The following is a 21,858-nucleotide window of genomic DNA, read 5'->3' as shown; positions in this document are numbered from 1 at the left end:
GCATTAAGCACAGACAATTGCTAAGGTCACAAAAAGAGACAGCCAGCATTATGCTCTTCTATATTTTACCAAACATATCCTACATCCTTGGCAAACAGCTTAGAGATGAATATTTAGTTTCTAGATCCAGCTGTCAAGTGGAAGAAAGAGGACAAAAGAACATGTTGAACTGTACCAAGAGTATATAATCACAGAGATCTACACTGTGGCATCATTCAGGTCAAATGGCTGGGTTTTTCAACAGATAGATTTTTAAGGAACCAAAAGAGATGGAGGAAACATGTACAGATGCAAGAAATACAAAACAAATATGAGCTTTTATATAATGGACAAGTCTAAGCCCTAATGTATATTTGGGTGATAAAGCTATGTTAAAATGTGAGGAGATGTTTACTATCCATGTCAGGTTCAGGCAGAGAGGAGGTTATGACTGGGATGGGGCAAAGTTCTAGTTCTTGACCTAGGTGGAATTCACCCTAAACTAATAATTCATGAAGTGATTAATTTAATCCTCGTGGTTTTTGTATATGCTATGGTTTGGATATTCTTTGAGTATGTCCCTCCAAGGTTCCTGTGCCAGAAGTTTGGTCACATGTAGCAGTACTGAGGTGGGGCCTGCTGGGGTGACTGGGAGCTCAGGAATGGGCCAAGGCATTAACAGCAGTCTCCTGCAGTACGTCACACCTCACAGGAATAAGAGTTCCTGCAAGAATGAGTTATCATAAAGACTTAGGCTGCACCCTCCTTAGCCTCTTGTTTCCTGTACACAAACTGCCTTTCTTTATAAAGTACTCCATCTCGGGTATTTTGTAATAGCAACAACAAAAAAAGAGATGAATACAGTATATACATTTTATTTTACATCAAAAAATTTTTATTTTGTTTTTGTTTTTTTTCCTCCAAATATGATCTAGAATCTGGGACTGGAGAGTTTAAAGTTATAGTAGTAGAATAATATACTGTGATGATAAGAACTAAGGTGTGGCTACAGAAGTGGTTGTGCACTTGATGTAGGAACAATAGTGTGGATGAAGGACTAGAAGCTGTGACTTGAAAGAGTACTGAAGGGAGAATGACTGCCAACAGTATGGGAGAGTAGCCTGGATGCTGGCCAAGATAAAGATGGTGACCAGGTACCGAGAAATCTACTTGGATTCCAAAGCCATCCACTCCCCTGACCCATAAAATGGAAGAGAATTTTGGAAATAGCTGGTGATGGCAGTGGTGGGGAGGTAAAAAGGCAGGAACAGTTGAATCTGATTTTTCTATGGGTTGTGGGAAAGTGAGTACACTCATTTCAAAGACCAAGGAGACTCCGTATCTGCGGACACAGCAGAATTCAGCTGTGGTTGTATGGTAGAGAAGGACTCTAGGAAAACATTAATGGTGAATGGTAAATTGCTAATAGAGAAACAAAGTCCTGCCGTGCAATGGAAAAAGAAGAGGAAGGAAAAGCTGTGTGTGTGTGTGTGTGTGTGTGTACTGCCGAGGGTACAGAGCAGCATAAAGAACGATGTGGTTAACAGTGTTTCAGAAAGGCGGCAACGGAGAGAGGACTCCTTTTACATAGTCAAGAATGAGCATCACGGGTGGAATGACTTGGTCTCCGGGTTCTGACCGGAGCTTGTTCGAGGTTCTGGAATTACGTAAAATTCACAGGACTGGTGCTTGAAGCCCAACTCCTGCAGTTGCCTCCAGCAAATCACTTTGCATGCCGATGTTTCCACAGACAACGGCTTCCCGAGTTCCAGGATAAAAGCGCCATCTTTCCTCTGAGAATCAGAGCTCTAATTATGGCCTGGAGGAGGAGACTCAGAGGGCTCCTCCATCCATCCTCCACCATAAACCGCGGGGATAACGTCTGAATTTTTGATCCTATCACCTTTTTTCTCCCAAAAACCTTTTATTCCAAATTTTACTGATGTTCGAAAGAAGGATCTGAGAAAGGGAAGACAAAGGCCAAGGCAGGAACAAGATGGGTCAGCACAGGGGGAACCCAGCGAGTCAAGTCTGTCTGCCGTCACCATGTGCCCTGGAGCAGCCCGCGTGACGGAGCTGGGGCTGAGGGCTGGAGCCCACTGACTGTGTTACTAAGACTTGTAGTCCTGAGGGGAAGGAAGAGAGAAAAGAGGACTTCAGTCCTAGAGAGCAGTAGAAAGGAACCCTCTCCTAGGTGGAAAGTACACAAGGCAGTATACTAATGAATTCTGAGATACTCTTTTTCTGAAATACATTTATTCTTTATAAAATTATTTTAGAATTCTTTATGCGATTGTTTTAAAATAAAAATTATGAAATAATCAGGTTTCTGAGCTGCACGTACCATAGTATTTCTATGCCTTATTTTCTGTTTATCACCAAAATGATATATTTTTACGCTTTTAAATAAAAACAGAATGATTAATCACTGAGTGCTACATGTTATTTGTTAATTACATATTTTAAAGTTTCCTTGGATACCTGACACAGTGCAACATAAGACCAGGATTTGGGTAAGACCAATCAGCCTTTCTCAAACTTTTAGACTGAAAAAAAAAAAAAAAAAACCCTTTTTTGATCAAAGCATGTACATGAGCATTGAGAACTCCCACGGCCAGGAAGAATGACCAGATGCAAGCTGTTATAAACCAAACTTCTAAAATGTTATTACTAAGCTTGTATTTTATTATTTCATTAAAATTATATATGAATTTTGTTATAGTCTATAAAACATGCATTTTATCACTAATTTCTATTAATAGTTATTACAATTAATAAATTATTTTATTATGCAATATTAAAAATTATTTTCTATGGAGTAAAATTAACACTTTGGGAAGATGCATAATGTTTTCTCTCAGGCTTTATGCATCCTTGGGAGTATAAATGCCCAAATGAGAAACAGCATTATAAACACAGGCCATGTGAATATTTCTTTGTGACTTCTTACCTCTACAGTAGGTGGAGTCTTCCTGGTTCTTCTAATCCAAGCTAGAAAAGAATAACATAAAATATCAGTTTTTCATCATTTCCAGAAACATTTCATTCATTCGTGTATAAAATAATTTTTGAGCCCTACTATATATTGTTTGAGGTATTAGAGGTAAACCAGGATCAGACACACATGGAGTCCCTCCTCTTCCAGGACATATACACTAGCAAAGGGGCTATGGAAAATAAATGAACAAACACCTAATGTCAGGTGGTGATTCATGTCAAGAAAAAAAATGTAACAGTGTAGCAAAGATAAAGAGAGTGCAGTTTTCCATCTTTAAAATCATACCTCAATTTAGCGTATTTGCAGAAATTCAATTTATTGAATTTGTGGCATCCAAGCCAATTTTACAACACAGTAAACTTTAAGGCAGTATCATTACTCTGGAAATTTGAATTCGTTATTATTCAATTTACAAAGGAAGAGACTCAGGGCCGGCGCTGCAGCTCACTAGGCTAATCCTCCGCCTGCGGCGCTGGCACACCGGGTTCTAGTCCCAGTTGGGGCACCAGATTCTGTCCCGGTTGCCCCTCTTCCAGGCCAGCTCTCTGCTGTGGCCAGGGAGTGCAGTGGAGGATGGCCCAAGTGCTTGGGCCCTGCACCCGATGGGAGCCCAGGATAATTACCTGGCTCCTGCCTTCGGATCAGTGTGGTGCGCTAGCCGCAGCGCGCTGCGGCCGCGGCGGCCATTGGAGGGTGAACCAACGGCAAAACAGAAGACCTTTCTCTCTGTCTCTCACTCTCTCTCACTGTCCACTCTGCCTGTCAAAAAATAAATAAATAAATTAAAAACAAAACAAAGGAAGAGACTCAGAAAAGTTCTCCTGTACAGAGATTTGTCCTCTGATTTGCTCCAGCAAGAGCTGCCACCTCTGATTTGTGAGTATCATCAAGTCTTAGCTCTAACACCTGGGAGATGAGCTGCAGAGGTGGAGAGATACACCTGTTAAGTGCTTGGTGGGGGCTGGCTATGTGCTGGATGCTTTATAACGATGGGAAGGGAGAGAGACAGTTGCTCCTAGGGAAGTTATCACAATCACATGGAAGATATTGTAATACTCAGGACAGTAGGTTTGAGAGTCAGGTTTTCTGGGTTTAAATTCCAGCTTCATCACTTACTGGCAGTATCTGTTACCTGAGGCGAGTTGCTTAATTTTCTAAGCAGCACATTTCTCTTCTGTAAAATGGAAACTCTAACAGGATCTACACTTCGGGATTGTTGCAAAAGTTAAGTGAGATAGAGGCCAGCACTGTGGAACAGTGAGAAAGGTCTTCCTTCTGCTGGTTCACTCCCCAAATGGCCGTCACGGCCAGTGCTGCGCTGATCCGAAGCCAGGAGCCAGGTGCCTCTTCCTGGTCTCCCATGCGGGTGCAGGCACCCAAGCACTTGGGCCATCCTCCACTGCCCTCCCAGGCCACAGCAGAGAGCTGGACTGGAAGAGGAGCAACTGGGACTAGAACCCAGCGCCCATATGGGATGCCGGTGCTGCAGGAAGAGGATTAACCAAGCGAGCCACGGCGCCGGCACTGTGCATACTTTTTAAGCTTTAGTTTAGAAGCTAAAATCCATGTCACGCACCTGGATTCCATTCCTGGCTCTGGGTGCTGATTCCAGCTTCCTGCTAATGCAGACTCTGAGAGACCACTCCTCATATGGGAGACCTGGACTGTGTCTCTCTTACTTTCTCTCTCTGCCTCTCAAATAATAATGATAAAAAAGAGGGGTGGACATTTAGCTTAGCAGTTAGTATGCTGGTTGGGATGCCTGTATGAATGTCTGGGTTTGATTTCCGGCTCCTTTCCCAATTCCAACTTCCTGCTAACGTGCACCCTGGGAGAGAGCAAGTGACAGTTCAAGTGGTTGGGTCCTTGCTACACTACATGGGAGATCTGGATTGTGCTCCTGGTTCCACAAGCATTTGAGGACTGAACCAGAAGCTGGGATACACTAATGGAAGGCTGTGAAACAGTGTTTAGTACAGATGCTGAATGAATACTTGCATTATGAAAACATTCTTTTAATTTAGAATTAGAAATTCTAGCTTAGCAATACCAAAATTTCCCTGTATAGTGAAGGAAATAAATGATTTATGGATTTTTTCAATTGGTTCCTTGTGTTCAAATTAAGCTACTTATTTATGAGTTGTTTTTCCAAAGGAGATTCTTTTAAAATAATTCAACATTCAGTAATATATCTCTAAAAGATTTTAAGCAATAAACTTTCAGCTTTAATTTAGATTAGAAAGTTAATTCAGAAAAATGAACTGCTAGGGCAGAGGTCAGCAAACTACAGCCTGTAAGCCAAATTCAGACCATCACTTGTTTTTACATTTTTAAATAACTGAAGAAAAAAAATCAAAAGACCAAAATTTCATTATACATAAAAATGACACAGAATTCCAAATTTTAGTGCCTATAAATAAGATTTTAAAAATTTATTTGTGCGTTTATTTGAAAGGCAGAGAGCCCCAGAGAGAGAAATCTTCTGTCTGCTAATTCATTCCCCAAATGCCGGCAACAGCTGGGGCTGCACCAGGCCAAAGCCAGAAGCCAGGAACTCAATCTAGGTCTCCCCATGGGTGGCAGGGAGGGACGCAAGTACTTGAGCCATCACCTGCTGCCTCCCAGGCTATTCCTGTGCAATAGCAGGAAACTGGGTTGGAAGTGGAGTTGGAAATCCACGGCCTCAGAAAACAGAATATGGGTGTCCCAAGTGTCAGCTTAACGCCTCACCAAATACTTGTCCACCCCTTCATCTGCTTCACTCTGGATTCCAGCTTCCTGCTGATGTGCACTCTGGCTATTTGGGCCTCTCCACCACACGGAGGACCTAGATTAAATTCTGGGCTCTTGGCTGTGGTCTGTTGGAGGGCATTTGGGAAATTACCCAGTGGATGGAAGATCTCTGCTTCTCTCTCCCTGTCTCTCTGTCTTTCAAATAAACCAAATCAAATCAAATACATAAATCGTACCTGGTCTATTAACTGTCAGGGAACATTATTTTCTAAGGAAAGACATGAGGGCTTCTTTTGGCTTCATTCTGAATGTCTGAATGATCACTTAAAGGATCTCTGTTTTATACATATGAGAAATTCAACTGGTGAAATCAGTTTTGTATATTTATAATCTACAATAAACAGATATAACCTACAATAAGGTGATGGTTGATGCCAGTACTGTTTGCTATATATTCAGTAAAAGCTACAGCTGGAAGCGTTCAATATGTCACTAATTTATACAATCATCCCCACATTCAACAAAGGAAATGTCATGCTGAAGGTTGGCGAAGGTTAGGAGGAGGAAAGAATAGAAGAGAGCATTAATATCAAATCATTACTTTTCTTAACCTCAAAACAATCTGAAACTATCCAATTAGAAATTATATAATCATTCTGTCATGGCTAATTATATCTGTATGTTGAATTCTGCATCAGTCCTCATTATAATGTTAACTGTTTGAAGAGAATTTAGCAAGATAACTGGACAGTTTATGCCGTAAGATCCTAACATTCTTTCATCAGTGTTCATTTGCATTCTCATCAGTATGCATGAGATTTTCACTGAACTTTAATACTCCTATTGGAACATAACACACTATAATGAGCGTAAAAGTGAGCATGCAAATTAAAGCTCCTATTAATCACTACAAGAGACCAGAAGCAGGCAGGAAAACACTTCGTGAAGCACACGCCCTCCACATCTCCACAGGCGCCCAACATGGCTAATATGCTTTTAGAAGCACTGACAACAGAGGCCACGGGGAATGAAATATTCTATACCAGGTTCAGTAGGTGGCCATTTGGAATAAAATTTATGAAAAGGTTATCAATAGTCTGCATCCAAAAGATATTGCATTTGAAACATGTCATTTACTTCACTGAAGGAAGAGTCTATAGTAGAGCCACACCTTTTAAAAAATTTTTATATTTATTTGAGAGACAAAGAGATATAAACATGCAGACACACACACACACACACACACACACAGAGAGAGAGAGAGAGAGAGAGAGAGAGAGAGAGAGAGAGAGAAAGCTGAAGCAGGGAGCCAGAAACTCAAAAAACCAGGTCTCCTTTGTGAATGACAGAAACCAACTAGTTGAACCATCAGTTTTGCCTCCAGGGTTCCCATTCGCAGGAAGTCAGAGTCAGGAATCAAACACAAGCACTACAGTAAGACACAGATTAACCAGTGCTGTAACCATCAGGCTTGTTTTCATGTTGTAACCATGAACCCCAAGGCTCATCTTTTAAGAAATGATCTTGTTAGTACTGAGTGTTGACACTTCATAAGGAACTATAAAAATAAAAAATTGGCATTTTTCAAATGTGAAAAATTCCTCAAAGGTTTTATTATGAAATAAGTCATTTTCTGATTGATAATAATTAAGCACATCTTATAGATATCATTAGATTGTTACAGATTTTGTGATGCTTGTGACTATTACCTTTTTTAAACTCTATTGAAATAATACATACAAGATGGTGAAGCTACTTTAAGTGGCAATTCCAGAAGTGCCAACAAAAGTATACAACACTGTGACCAACACTATAATCAGAACATTTCTATCACTCTCAAAGTTCCCCAGAACTTTTACATGTTTACATGCAACATCCACCCCACCTCACCCCACTCAAAGCTCCCAGGCATGGAATCTTGCAGTATGCATTCTTTTGTGTCTGGCTTGTTCTGCTCAACATAATGTTCATGAGGTTTATCCATGTTCCTAAGTACAGAAAACAGTTTCTTAATGTAGCTTCTATACCCCCGCCCCCATCTCTTGTGTTCATGCCTTTGCTCACTCTCTCTCTGTCTCTCCCCTCTCTCTCTCTCTCATGAGGGCAGATTACTTGTAACTATGAGAACACGGCAAAAGTGATAGCACATATATGACCACACAATTACATTTTATAAAACGTGGCTCCATCTTGTAGGAGAGGTTTTTGTCCTTGACAGGCTATAGAAAGCAGCCGTGTTGGGAAGCCTCTGGTGGTTAGAAATTCCTGGTGACCTCCAAGATTCCAAGTAGTCTCTGGCCAACATCCAGCAAAAACTCCCGAAGATTTCAGTGCTACAGCTACAAGACACCAAATGCTGCCAACGACCATACAAGTGGGAAGATGGATCTTTGCTCATTCAGGCCTCTAGATAACAGCCCAGTCAGACTGACAGCTTGATTGCAGCCTCATGAGACGCTAAGTACAGAAGCCAGCCATGGTGTGCCTGGGCTCCTGACCATAGAAGCTGAGATAATACAGAACATTTTTACTGTTGTTTTAAGCTGCTAATTTTGTGGTGGAAGTGATACAGAGCAATAAAAAGCAAACACAATGAGCACAACAGCAGCTCACTTGATTGCTGTCCAGCATTCTATTGTATGGAAATATGATAATTTTAAAATTCATTCACTTGTTGGCTATTTGGGCGATTTTCAATTTTGGGCTAGAATGAATAAAGCTGCTATGAAAATGTCAGGTACAAGTATTTGAGTGGACTTACGCCATTGTGCCTCTAGCAAATCCTTAGCAGAATTTCTGCCATGGGTTAAGAATATGTTTAAGTTTATACTGATCTTCTGTATATAAAGAGAATTGAAAATGAATCTTGATGTGAATGGAAGGGGAGAGGGAGCAGGAAAGGGGAGGGTTGCGGGTGGGAGGGACATTATGGGGGGGAAGCCATTGTAATCCATAAGCTGTACTTTGAAAATTTAAATTCATTAAATAAAAGTTTATAAAGAACTGATAACTCTCTTCCAAAGTAATGGAACAATTTTATACTCCAGTCAGAAATTTAAAGAAGTAGCAGGTACTTGGCATCCTCATGAATATTTGGTATTGTCTCCTTTTCACATTTTAGCCAATTTAGTGGTATGTCTGGTATTTGTGTTTTTAAAATTACTCACTTGGGAGACAGAAAGAGTGAGATAGAAAGAGAAAGGAAGAGAGAGAGAGAGAGAGAGAGAGAGAGAGAGAGAGAGAGAGACAATGCTCCCATCTGCTGGTTTACTTCCTAGATACCCACAACAGTCAGGAAAGAAGGAGGGCCAAAGTCAGGAGCTAGGAACACAATCCAGGGGCCAAGAAGGCAATCAGTTGAGCTGGAAGTGCTACCTCCCAGAATCTGTATTAGCTGGAAGCTGGAGTCACGATCCACAGGTGAGAATCGAACCTGGGCTCTCCAATATGGGAAGCAGGCCTCCTAACCAGCAGCTCAACCGCTAAGCCAAATGCCCACCTCTCACTGTGGTTTTAAATAGCACACGTTGATGACTACTTGTCCCAGTCTGTTTTTTTACTGCTGAAAGAGAATTTCTGAGATTGGGTAATTGACAAAGGAAAGAAGTTTATTTTGGCTTATGGTTCTGGAGCCTGGGCTGTCCAAGAGCATAGCACCAGCAAGGACCTTGTGCTGCTTGGAAGGGCCAGAGGATGTGTGTCAAAGAGGCGAAACAGGAGGGGCAGCACTGCTCTGTGACACCCACGCGCCTGTAACTAATCCAGTACAGTGGGGGTGAGAACTCAGTCTTGACAGAAAAGGATCAACCCTTAACTTAATCATCTTAAATTTTAAAAAAAATTTTTTTAAGAAATTAGGCGAGACACAGAGAAACAGAGACAGGGAGACAGGGATCTCCCACTAACAGTTTAACTCCCCAAATGCCTACAATAGCCAGAGCTCGGCCAGGCTGAAACTGGGGGCTGGTAACTCATGCCTCTCCCACAGGGATATCAGAGACCCAAGTGCTTGAGCCATCACCTGCTGCCTGCCAGGGTGCGCTTCAGTAGGAAGCTGAGCTGTGACTTTAACACAGGCACTCCGATACGTGTTGCAGGTACCCTAAGCTGTGTTTTAACTATGAGGCCAAATGCTGGTCTCCTTCCCCAGTCCCCTGTTAAAGGCCATACCTCCCAAGAACACTCCAATAGCAATCAAACTGTAGCATGAATTTTTGTGGGGACAGACTCTATCCAGAGCACTAGCGATGATTTCTCCCTGAGGTCTCTTCTCATGGCTCGAGGTAGCTTCCTTCCCAATGTGTGCTCACATGACCTCTCTTCTGGGTACTGATGGAACGAACAGGAGTTCTCTACTCACTAGGGTACTAATCTCATCCGGAGGGTCTCACCCTCCTGACTTCACCTGTCCTTAATCACCTCCGAAAAGCCCTACTTGCAGATCCCATCCTACCCCATCACAGGGCTTCCACATTCCCATCTGGGGAGAACACAAACATCTCGTCCATCCCAAAACCCATCTTATTTGGTGAAGTGTCTGTTCAAATCTTTGGCCTATTTTTAAATTCTGATGTTTTTCAGTAAGAAACTGACTCAATAAATTCATCAGATTCATATCAAGTTAAATCTGGTAATCCTGTTCTTTTGAAAAAAGGTTTTCATATTCGAGTTTTGTAGTCTTTGCATGTAGCTACACAGCAATTTATTCTCTGCATATTAGTTTCAAAAAAATCCTGCTAATACTTTGATTGGTTATGCACTGAATCTACAGGTCAATTCTGAGGGGACATAACAACCTTTTAAATATTGTCTCTTCTGTGACCTAGAACTCTGCGAGTGAGATCTCAGTGGAAAAAGCAGGTCATCAAAGAAGGAGGTACCTTTCTCTGAAGGGAGGAGAGAACTTCCACTTTGACCATGGCCTTGTCTAAATATGATCAGAGTTGGTGAACTCAAAAGGCTTCCATAGCCTTGGCAGCTCATGACAAGAGCCTTGGGTGATCACTGACGCATAAACAAGAGTGTCAATTTGTTAAGTCAACAACAGGAGTCACTGTGCACTTACTCCTCATGTAGGAGCTCTGTCCTTAATGTGCTGTACATTATGATTTAATGCTATAACTAATACTCAAACAGTATTTTTCACTTTGTGTTTCTGTGTGGGTGCAAACTGCTGAAATCTTTACTTAATATATGCTAAATTGATCTTCTGTATATAAAGAGAATTGAAAATGAATCTTGATGTGAATGGAAGGGGAGAGGGAGCAGGAAAGGGGAGGATTGTGGGTGGGAGGGAAGTTATGGGGGGGAAGAGCCATTGTAATCCATAAGCTGTACTTTGGAAATTTATATTCATTAAATAAAAGTTAAAAAAAATTTTGTCTTTTCTGGGGCCGGTGCTGTGGCACAGTGGGTTAAAGCCCTGGCTTGAAGCACCGGCATCCCACATGGGCACCAGTTCTAGTCCCGGCTGCTCCTTTTCTGATCCAATTCTCTGCTGTGGGCTGGGAAAGCAGAAGATGGCCCAAGTCCTTGGGTCCCTGCACCCATGTGGGAGACCTGGAGGAGACTTCTGGCTCCTGGCTTTGGATCGGTGCAGCTCCATCTGTTGCAGCCATCTGGGGAGTGAACCAGGGGATGGGAGACCTCTCTCTCTATCTCTACTACTCTCTGTAACTCTTTCAAATAAATAAAATAAATCTTAAAAAACCTGTCTTTTCTGATCTGTGAAAATTATGTATTGCTGCACTTAGATCTTTTAAAATTTCTCAGTAATGCTTTATATTTTCCAGTGTATATGTCCTAGACATATTACTAAATTTATCCCTAAACACTTCATGTTCTTAATGATATTACCTAAAATTTTATTTTAAAATTGTTAGGTATTAAAACATAGATATATAATTGAATTTAGCATATTGCCCTTTATCTTGAAAACTTATTAAACTCATTTATTAATTTTTTGGACACTTTTTTGGATATTGTGTACATGTAATCATGTCTTCTCTGAACAGAGTTTTACTTGTCCTTTTCAATTTTTATCCACTTTATTTCTTCTTACTGTCTTACTGTAGTGACTAGGATTGCCAAGATAATGTGAAATACAAACAGTCAAAGATATCCTTGTTTGTTCCTAATCTTGGTGGGAGGTATTCTGTCTTTCACCATTGATTGTGAAGTTAACCATAATTTTTTTTTCTTTTATTACCCTTTATCAGGTTGAGGAACTCCTTCTTCATTTAGAGTTTGTGGAGAGATGTTAATCATGAATGTGTGCTGAATTCTGTCAACTTTCCACCCTAAACCAACTGGAATTAACTCATAGCTTTTCTTATTCTGTGAATATATTGAATACAAAATGATTTTAAATGTTAAACCAGCCTGCAGAATGATATAAACCCCACATGGAAATGAGATATTACTCTTTTCACATATTGCTGGATTTGAGTTGTTAAAACTTTGCTAATCAGTTCTGCATGTATGTTTATGTGGCACATTGCTCTACAGTGGTCTTTTCTTTATTGTTTCTGTCAGAGGTTGATATCAGGGTAAATGGGGCCTCATAAAATTGTTATCAGCCAGCCTAGTGATAATTTTCAATATTAATAATCTTGTGGGTTCTTGCCATGTATTCAGATTAGAATTCTGAATACTGGCTCAAATAGACCAGACAACATGGTAAGTTTTTAAGCTTTTTATTTAGTGAGAGAAATGTGCAGGAGTGTGAGGGCTTTATTTAGGGGAGAAAGAGAAATCTAGAAACTAAGTTGGGTCCATACCAAGTAGAGAGCAGGCCAGGAGCGAGCTATGTGGAGCAAGCATATGGTTATGAGCAGCCACAGGTAGCGCGGGTAGCAAAGTGAAGGCAGAGAGGAGGCCACGAGCCACGTGGAGCAAGCACGCAGGTAGGAAAGCAGAGAGTAGGCAGATGGAAGGCCACATGCACGAGAGGCAAAAGGGGAGGGCCCACCATGTTCCAGGCCTTTTATTTATGCCCAAAGAGGGAGTGGTTATAGTCTGATTGGCAGGTGGGTGTACAGTAGGAAGCTGAAACTGGAAGGCAAAAGGGGAAGACAGGGGCATGAGTTCACACAGGGAGTGTGGTGGAGGGCATGGTCTCCAGCTTACAAATCTAATCAATTTTTCCTATCTGCCTGCCTATATCAAAACGAGTAGAAACAATTAATACCTCCTGTTATTTTTGTTAAAGATTTATTTATTTATTTATTTGACAGGTAGAGTTACAGACAGCTAGAGAGAGAGACAGAGAGAAAGGTCTTCCTTCTGTTGGTTCACTCCCCAAATGGCCACCATGGCTGGAGCTACACTAAACCAAAGCCAGTAGCCAGGAGCTTCTTCCTGGTCTCCCATGTGGGTGCAGGCGCCCAAGCACTTGGGCCATCTTCCACTGCCTTCCTGGGTCACAGCAGAGAGCTGGACTGGAAGAGGAGCATCCAGGGCTAGAACCTGGAACCTATATGGGATGCCGACGCCACAGGTGGAGGATTAACCTAGTGCACCACTGCGGAGGCCCTCCTGTTATTTTTGGATATAGTATGTGGCCCATCTTGGTCAATGTTCCAATTATGTACACAATGTTCCAATGTGTGTTTACCAAAAAAAAAAAAAAAAAAATGTGTATCCTGTAGTTGCTCAGTGGGATGTTCCGTAATAGTCAACTAGGTTAAGATGTCTGATAGTCATCTTCTATATCATTCTGACAATTTTTGCCTTACATGGCCTCATAAACAATTTAAATTTACTCAAACTATTTACATAAGCTTAAATTGACAGTTAATTGTATAACTGTTAATGGCAGTACTATTCACGATAATCAAAAGGTGAAAGCAACCCAAGTGTCCATTGTCATATTGATAAATACACAAAAAATACATACAATGGATTATTACTCAACCTTAAAAATGAATGAAATTCTGATATATGCTACAACGTGATGAACCATGAAGACATTAGACTAAGAGAAATAACTAAGTGAGAGACAAAAGGAAAACTATTATATGATTAAATGTATTTGCTGTATCTAGGAGTAATGAAATTCATAGCAATAGGATGGGAGACCAGGAGAAGCACCTGGCTCCTGGCTTCGGATCAGTGCGGTGCGCTGGCCGCAGCGTGCTGGCATGGCGGCCATTGGAGGGTGAACTAACGGCAAAAGGAAGACCTTTCTCTCTCTCTCTCTCTCACTGTCCACTCTGCCTGTCAAAAAATAAATTTCAAAAAAAAAATTAAAAAGAAAAAGAAAAAGAAAGTAGACAGACGGTTGTAGGGACGGGGGTTAGGAGACAACAGGAGCTATTTTTAAGGGACATGGTTTCAGGTTGGGAAGATGAAAAAATTCTGGAGATGGATGATGCGGATTGTTGCATAAATGTACTTAATGTCACCGAACTGTCCCTTACAAGTGGTTAACACGGAAATTTTTATGTTACGTATACTTCAGCACAATAAAAAGAGACAAAAATCAATCAATATAATCAAGTATAAGACTGAAGAATACGCATAAAATAATCTCTATAAATGTAGGAAAGATATTTGACAAAAATCCACTATCCTTCATGCTAAAACTTCTCAGCTATCTAAGAACAAAGGGGAGCTTTCTCAAACTGACAGAGGGTATCAACAAAAAGCCTTACAAGTAATAACATATTTGATGGTGAAAAACTGAATGACTTCCCTCTAAGACTGAAACATTATAACCTTTTTTCACACATGATGATCACTGTCATGAATCTCTCACTTTGTGATACTATTTGTTCAAGAAAAAAAGAGTATATAAATGTATATATAATGTCTACATATGAAGTGAATGTTGCAAAATGTTACAAATTGTTGAATTTTTTCAAAGATTTATTTATTTTAAAGAGTTAGAGAGAGAGAGGAGAGAGACAGAGGGAGATCTTCCACCCACTAGTACACCCCCAAGATGATTGCAACAGCTGGGGCTGAGCCAGGCCAGAGCCAGGCCAAATCCAGGATCCAGGAGCTTTTTCCAGGTCTCCCATGTGGGTAGCAGGGGCCCAAGAACGTAGGCAGATTCCACTGCTTTGCTCAGGCTGTTAGCAGCCGGGAATGAACCAGTGCCCATATGGATGCCAGCATTGCAGACAGTGGGCTTTACCTGCACCAAATTGTTGAATTTTAAAACTTAAAAAAAAATTAAAAATAAAATAAATAAAACAAGTTGTTCATCTTTACCACTTCTATTCACCATTATTGAGGAAGTCCTTGCCAGTGTAGTAAGACATGGGCAAAATATTTATACATGAGAACAAAAGACATAGAAAGAATGGGTTGTTTATATAGACAACTCAAAAAAGCTTACAGTAAAGGTAATACAATGAATAAGTGACCTAAGCAATGTTGTGTGAAACACAGGTGAGGCACAAAATCAGCTGTTATTTCTGTTATCAATGAATAATCTGAAAATGAAATAAAAAACAACTAGGAATGGTACCAAAAATCAAGAAATATTTAAGCATTAATTTAAGAAAATATGCGTAAGATCTGTAGCTGACTACTTCTGAAATAAATGAAAGAAGATCTAAGGGAATGGAAATACACTACCTTCATAAATTAGAAGATTCAATTTCTCTTCAAACTCATTCATAGACTCAGTGCATTCCTAATCAAAGTACTACAAAGATTTTTTTTGAAAAAGGATAACTTGATACTAAATATAATATGAAAGGACCTTAACTATCCAAGCCATTTTAGAATGAAGTTGTAGTACTCAAATTATCTTACTTCAAGACTTATTACAAAGCCTTATAGTAAAGATAATGTGGCACTGGCAAAAGGACAGATATATAAATGCACTGGCAGAAAAGATAATGCAGAAATAGACCCACATCCACATTTATATAGTCTATTGATGTTTGACAAGGTACAAAGAAAATTCAGTGAAAAAAGGATTTAAATAAATGGTGCTGGGGAATCAGCCTTGCGGTGCAGTGTGTTAAACTCCTGCCTGCATTGCCAGCATCCCATACCGGAGCGCCAGTTTGAGCCTGGAAGCTCAAGATGGCCCAAGTTCTTGGGCTTCTACCACCCATGTGGGAAACTCAGACAGTTTCTGGCTCCTGGCTTCAGCCTGGCCCAGTCTGACTGTGGAGAGCATTTGAGAGTGAACCAGAAGATTGGCTCTCGCTCTCTCTGTCTTTTCCTTTCTCACTCTCTGTGTCACTTTACCTTTCTTCTCTCTCTCTTTCCGCTCTCTCTCTCTTTTTTATTTTAAAGATTATTTATTTGAGAGGTAGAGTTACAGACAGTGAGAGGGAGAGAGACAGAGAATCAGAGTCTTCCATCTGCTGGTTCACTCCCTAAATGGCTGAAATGGCAGAAGCTGTGCTGATCCGAACCTAGGAGCCAGGAGCTTCTTCCGGGTCTCCTATGTGGGTGCAGGGGCACAAGTGCCTGGGCCATTTTCTACTGCTTTCCCAGCCCATAGCAGAGAGCTGGATTGGAAGTGGAGCAGCTGGGACTAGAACCCGGTGCCCATATAGGATGCTGGCACCACAGTCAGAGACTCAACCCACTGTGGCATAGCACTGCCCCTTTATATTTCAAATAAATAAAAATCTTTTTAAAATGGCACTGGAAAAACTGGATATCATATAAAAATGAAACAGCAGAAATACTGTATATGAACATTAATTCAAAATGGAACATAAACATAAATATAGAACTCCAAAGTGTAAAACTTCTAGAAAAAGTCACCTTGGGTTAGGCAAAGATTTCGTACATATAACACTGAAAACACAATACAAGAAAGAAAAAAAAATAATTAGAATTCATTAAAATTAAGAATGTGTGCTCCTTGAAAGATACTATGAAGAGAATGAAGATAAGCACAGACCCCCCCAAAATATTTCTGAATCACATATCGAATAAAGGACTTATATTCAGAATATATAAGTAATGTGTAAATTAAGCTTTAGGAAAAACCTAAAAAGAAAAAAACCTAGGCAAAAGATATGAATAGACAGTACATCAGAGAAAATAAGCAGATGGCAAATAGGGTCATGACAACATAATCAACATTGTTAGTCAACAGGGAAATAAAAATTAAAACCACGGTGAGACACCAGAACACACCAATTAGAAAGGCTCCAAGTAGTGAAACTGACAACACAAAGGGCTGGTGAAGATGAGGAGCACGCTGAACTGCCAATTCCACTGCTAATGGACTACAAAATGGTACAGTCACATTGGAAAATATTTCAGCAGGTTTCTTTTTTTTTTTTTTATAAAATCAAACCAACACTAATCCTGCCTCCTGCCCAAGGTATATACGGTGAAAATTTAGGTTCCCAAGTCCCTGCATGGATGTGTGCATGGATTCATGGTGCTTTCACCTATAACTGTCAACAGTGCAAGTGACCTGAAGGCTGTCCACCTGGTGAAGGATGAACATGCTGGTAAATCATCTGAGCGGACAAGGGAAGTCCACTCAGCAGTAAAATCCATGTGAGCACACGAGGCAGCTGCAAAGGCATTAAGCTAAGTGAAGGAAAGCTGCCTTCTGTTTCCAGGCAAGATGGACAAACAGGACAAATGACAGGCGACAGGAATTTTCCAGACAGCAGGCACTGAATAATGAAACACAGTGGTCAAACAGAGGCTAAATGTCTAACAAACAAAGGTTTCCTTTATTATTACCTCAGGTTCCTTTTTTTTTTTTTTAAAGATTTATTTATTTGAAGAGCAGAGTTACAGAGAGACAAACAGGGACACACACACACACACACACACACAGAGATCGTCCATCCCCTGGCTCACTCCTCAGATGGTCACAACAGCCAGCACTGGGCCGGGCCCAAGCAAGGAACCAGGAACTTCATCTAGGTCTTCCACGTGGGTGGCAGGGGCATAAGCACTTGGGCCATCTGCTGCTGCTTTTCCCTGGCCATTAGCAGCAAGCTGGAGAGGAAGTGGTACAGCTGGGACTCAAACCTGTGCTCACATGGGATCCCAGCATGCAGGTGGCAGCTTTACTTGCTACGTCACAATGCCGCCCCTCTCAGCTTGCTGTTTTGAGATTTCCCAGGCTTTGCCACAGGAGCGGAATCCAGGAGCAACCCAGCAACTAATGTTCACAGGAGAGTACCAGACAGAGCACAGCTAAGCAGAGAACAAAATCTAGAAATTGGCAGAGTCCCTATTTAAAGAAAGGAAGTTTCTCAACTTAACACAAGGCATCTGTGAGAAAAACCTACAGACAATATTTAAGGATGAATGCTAGAACGCTTTCCCCTTAAGTCCAGAAATGCCCACCTCTTGGGCAAAGAGGCCAGAAAAGGCTTCCAAGAAGAATTAATGTCTACTCCAATACTTGAAAGCAAGTAGGCGTTCAATGAGATAGACAATATAATATAAGAGTAAAGACTTTGGAGACAGATAATTTGGGCTCAAATCTTGGCTTTAGCTGCTGTTAGTACTCAAGAAGTTTTTTCACCACTCCGCTCATTGGGAGGAATCCAAAGGGAATTTACCCAAGTTCTCAGTACAACACAGCATCTCATCTGCCTGTATCTATGCCCATGTACTCTGCTTTTCTGCTGTGGCGTGTGGCTCTTGCCAAAGGCCAACTCTTCTACCTGTGCTCTAGATCCTGTCACTTTGCCTTTCAAGGACTTTGTTTCCTCTAAGTGTATTCTTTTTAGTCCATGTGGCAAAATGTAAAAAAAAATGTGTAAAATAAAAAAGAAACAATATGATAAAAATCAAAATCAAAAATTGGATGTTTCCCAACATGATTACAAAAATTCTGTTACTTTTGTCTTTAAGACAAGATTCTTCCCTTGGCTTCACTTTCCTCTCCAGGTACTGTCTCGTTACTCTCCTTTTCTTCACAATGTGCAAACATTTTCTATACTCATTCTCTCCAAATGCTTTCATGCTATTCTTTTTTTTTTCCCTATCAGGCTTTTTTGTTTCTATCACTCTATAGAAGTATTTTTTTCAGGATTGCTAATGTCTTCCCTCTATTCAGTCCTTATCTGATACTGTTGAGCATTTCTTACTCCTTGATATTCGGTTTCCAGTATGTGACAGCTTATTTTTTCTCTTACTTTCCTTGCTGCTCTTTTATTGGCTCCATTGGCTGTAATGGAGTAGCCTAAGGATCGGTCTTTGAACTCCTCGTTCTCTATTTTCACTAATTCTCTTTGTGATTTCATCCAGTGTCACAACTTTATATGCCATTTATGGGCTCATGTACAATTTAACATCGCTGCATAAAAGTCTAATAGGCATGTCCAAAATTGACTGCATCCCCCTGCTTGCTCCTCCCACAATCTTGCTCACCTTAGTTAACAGCAACTCCATTTTCCCTGATGAGACCAAAAAGCATTAGGGTTATCACTGACTGAGCTTTTTCTCTCACACTCAACATCCAATGTGCCAGCAAATCCTGATGGTTCCACTTTTACAATGGATCAAGAGTGCCACTACTCATGTCCAACCCACTGCAACTCTGGTTCAAGGCACAATTAACCCTCACCTTAGTATCACAAGAGCCTCCTGTCTCCATGTGTTGCCTGTGTTCCTCTATCTCTCTGCAATGCAAAAGAGAATAATCCTGCTAAATATAACTCAAGAACATATGACTATCCTTTTAAAAACCCTCTATTGGCTTCCGATCTCAACCAGATTAATGCTTTTACTTTACACTAGAAAGCTACAGTCCTACAAAACCCATACGATTGGGTATCATGTGAACTTCAGCCTTTATCTCCTTCTGCTTTCTCTCTAGCTCTATTCCAGTCACATTGGCTCCCTTGCTGGTCCTTAAACACCTGAGCATGTTCCTGCCTCAGAACTTTTTGCTCCTCTGCTAGTTATCTGCATGGCCAGCATCTTCTTCTGTCTTTATTCAAAAGTAATTTTTCTCAGCAAGGCCTTTTGTAAATATATCTTAAAACTGCAAAACCCACCACACTCCTAGGCTTTTTCCTTGCTTTAGTTTTTCGTGATCATTAGCGTACTATATAGTCTAGTTTATTTGTCTAGCTTTCTGCCTTTCCCCCACCCGATCTCCTACACCAGAATTTAAGTTCTATGACTATAGAGGTCCTCAATAGGAAGGGGCAAACTGTCTAATTCATAGCATAGGGACTGTATAACAAGTAAGTATCCGTACTTTGCTACTAATAATTAACAAATGTAATATCTACGTGGACCTGAAAATACATGAGATTCATTTGGTATCAATACCATGTACTTAGGTCTTTTCTTTCTCCCTCCCTGTACTTGGTGTTTTATGTGGGTTTATTTACATTTTAATTTTTTTCATGGTGTAAAGCTTTTTTTTATGTTTAACTGATGTGTACCACCATAAACATAATTTTTGTTTCAGGGTTTGGCTGATACGTTTGTCTTAAGGGTATGCCCCTTGGGATAGTTATGCTGAATTAGTAGGTCAGGACAGAGCCATAAAAAGCATTAAAACATTATTTTGATTTTCTGAAAGTCTCAAAGGCTGAAAAATGAGTTGTTACCTATTTGTTTATTTATAACTTAATTTATTTTTATAAACATTTTAATTCTACTCTACTATTGGGAAAATGATAAAATAGGCTCATTATAAAAAGGCATAAGCATTATTTGAGAATTGCAAATGTAGTTTATAACGTTGGAAAGTCTGTTAAAATAAGAAAGCCCAATTACTCCTCTCAGAAGTTGCCAATTTATATTCTGTATTTTTTCAAAAAACTCTACTATGCACCCATATTTATGCTCCGTTCTCACAGTTCTAGTATTTTCATAGCTAATGAGCAGAAATGGAAAAAGATATTTTCATTAAATGATATTTACACTCACATGCTGGCATAAAAATAAGACAATGCCTATAGCTACCACATGTAAGGTATCCTGCTGGGCCCACCAGGAAGCAATGGGTCTACTGCTTACTCATGTGTGTAGCTATTAAAATTCAGGCAATTCATCTAACCTTTCTGGACCTTAGATGCTTTATCTACTAAATGTGTACAATTAAAGTGTCTAGCTCATAGACTTGGTATGAAGATTAAATACAATAATGACTTCAAAGCACGTTAATACCAGACATACAAGCAAACACTTGGTGTTAGGTGATAAATAAGACAGGTATTGGTGTTTCAATTAAGGTTCTTTCAGTTGCAAATAACAAAAGCTAACCCTGGCTAGATTTCACATAATAAACATTTGTTGAGCACCTACTGTGTCCCAAGCACTATGCTAGGAACTGGTAACAAAGAACTCTGACTTGCAGCTGAACTTCATTCAGAAAGAACTTGAATTTGGAACTTCCTAGGAACTTTATTCTTCCTGTACTTCTTTTTGCAAACTGGTTTCAGTTTTTTTTCTCCACAGATGAGCCTTTTCTGCAATAAACCTTTGATGGTGGACTGAAGACACAACTACCAAGTTCATGTGTTACTGTTTTAAGCCACAATGAGAGATTAATTGTTGCTGTTTTATCTCCCTTTGATCGTTTATCTTAATTTCCAAGTCTTAAGATAGGGATCAAGTATCTATCCTCATCTATAAAAGAGATTGCCAACTGGGTCCTTCTAAGCTGAACAAATATGTTAAATGGTATGACAGCAAGTATTATCTACAATTTATAAAAAAGAAAACTAAGACTGAAACGTCTGAGTTACTTTCCCAAGTTCATGTGGCTGGTGAGTGCCAGAAACAGAATCAAATCCCAGGGTTGTGCAAGTTCAGGTCTAGTATGTGAGAGTGGGAACCTCCTTAAATTTTGCATTTTAGGACCTTCACTTGCCTCTTCCTAGTCCCAGCTCTGCTAAAGCTTTATAGTGTTTTTGCTACACATGTGCTTCGTTGCAAAACTCTGGCACCTTCACAACGTTCAAAGACAATGTTTAAAAAAAATTACTGGTTCAGACTGCCAAAGTTCTTTGCAGAGAAGCATGCAATTATATATACTCTTACTGATTTTGTATATCATTTGCCTCCCAGAAGATGTTATTAAAAAGCAAACTTACAGGGCTGGCGCTGTGGCATAGCAGGTAAAGCTGCTGCCAGCAGTGCCGGCATCCCATAACGGGTGCTGGTTCGAGTCCCGACTGCTCTACTTCCAATCCAGCTCTCTGCTATGGCCTGGGAAAGCAGTAGAAGATGGC

At 40.3% G+C, this 21,858-nt stretch overlaps 1 protein-coding gene across 3 annotated transcripts in view; it reads right to left on the bottom strand.

The window, feature by feature from the left end:
* Positions 1-21,858, bottom strand: part of NDUFAF2 (NADH:ubiquinone oxidoreductase complex assembly factor 2) — a 271,984-nt gene that overhangs the window by 128,664 nt on the left and 121,462 nt on the right. For all 3 annotated transcript variants that reach the window (XM_051853757.2, XM_002714055.4, XM_051853758.2), the window contains one exon: positions 2,930-2,970. In XM_051853757.2, coding sequence (XP_051709717.1) covers positions 2,930-2,970 — 41 coding nt within the window. The remainder of the gene's footprint in view (positions 1-2,929; positions 2,971-21,858) is intronic.

Source organism: Oryctolagus cuniculus, chromosome 14, assembly GCF_964237555.1.
Source record: "Oryctolagus cuniculus chromosome 14, mOryCun1.1, whole genome shotgun sequence".
NCBI classification, from domain to species: domain Eukaryota; kingdom Metazoa; phylum Chordata; class Mammalia; order Lagomorpha; family Leporidae; genus Oryctolagus; species Oryctolagus cuniculus.
Note: the sequence above shows the minus strand (reverse complement) of the source record. Positions and strands in the feature narration are given on the sequence as shown.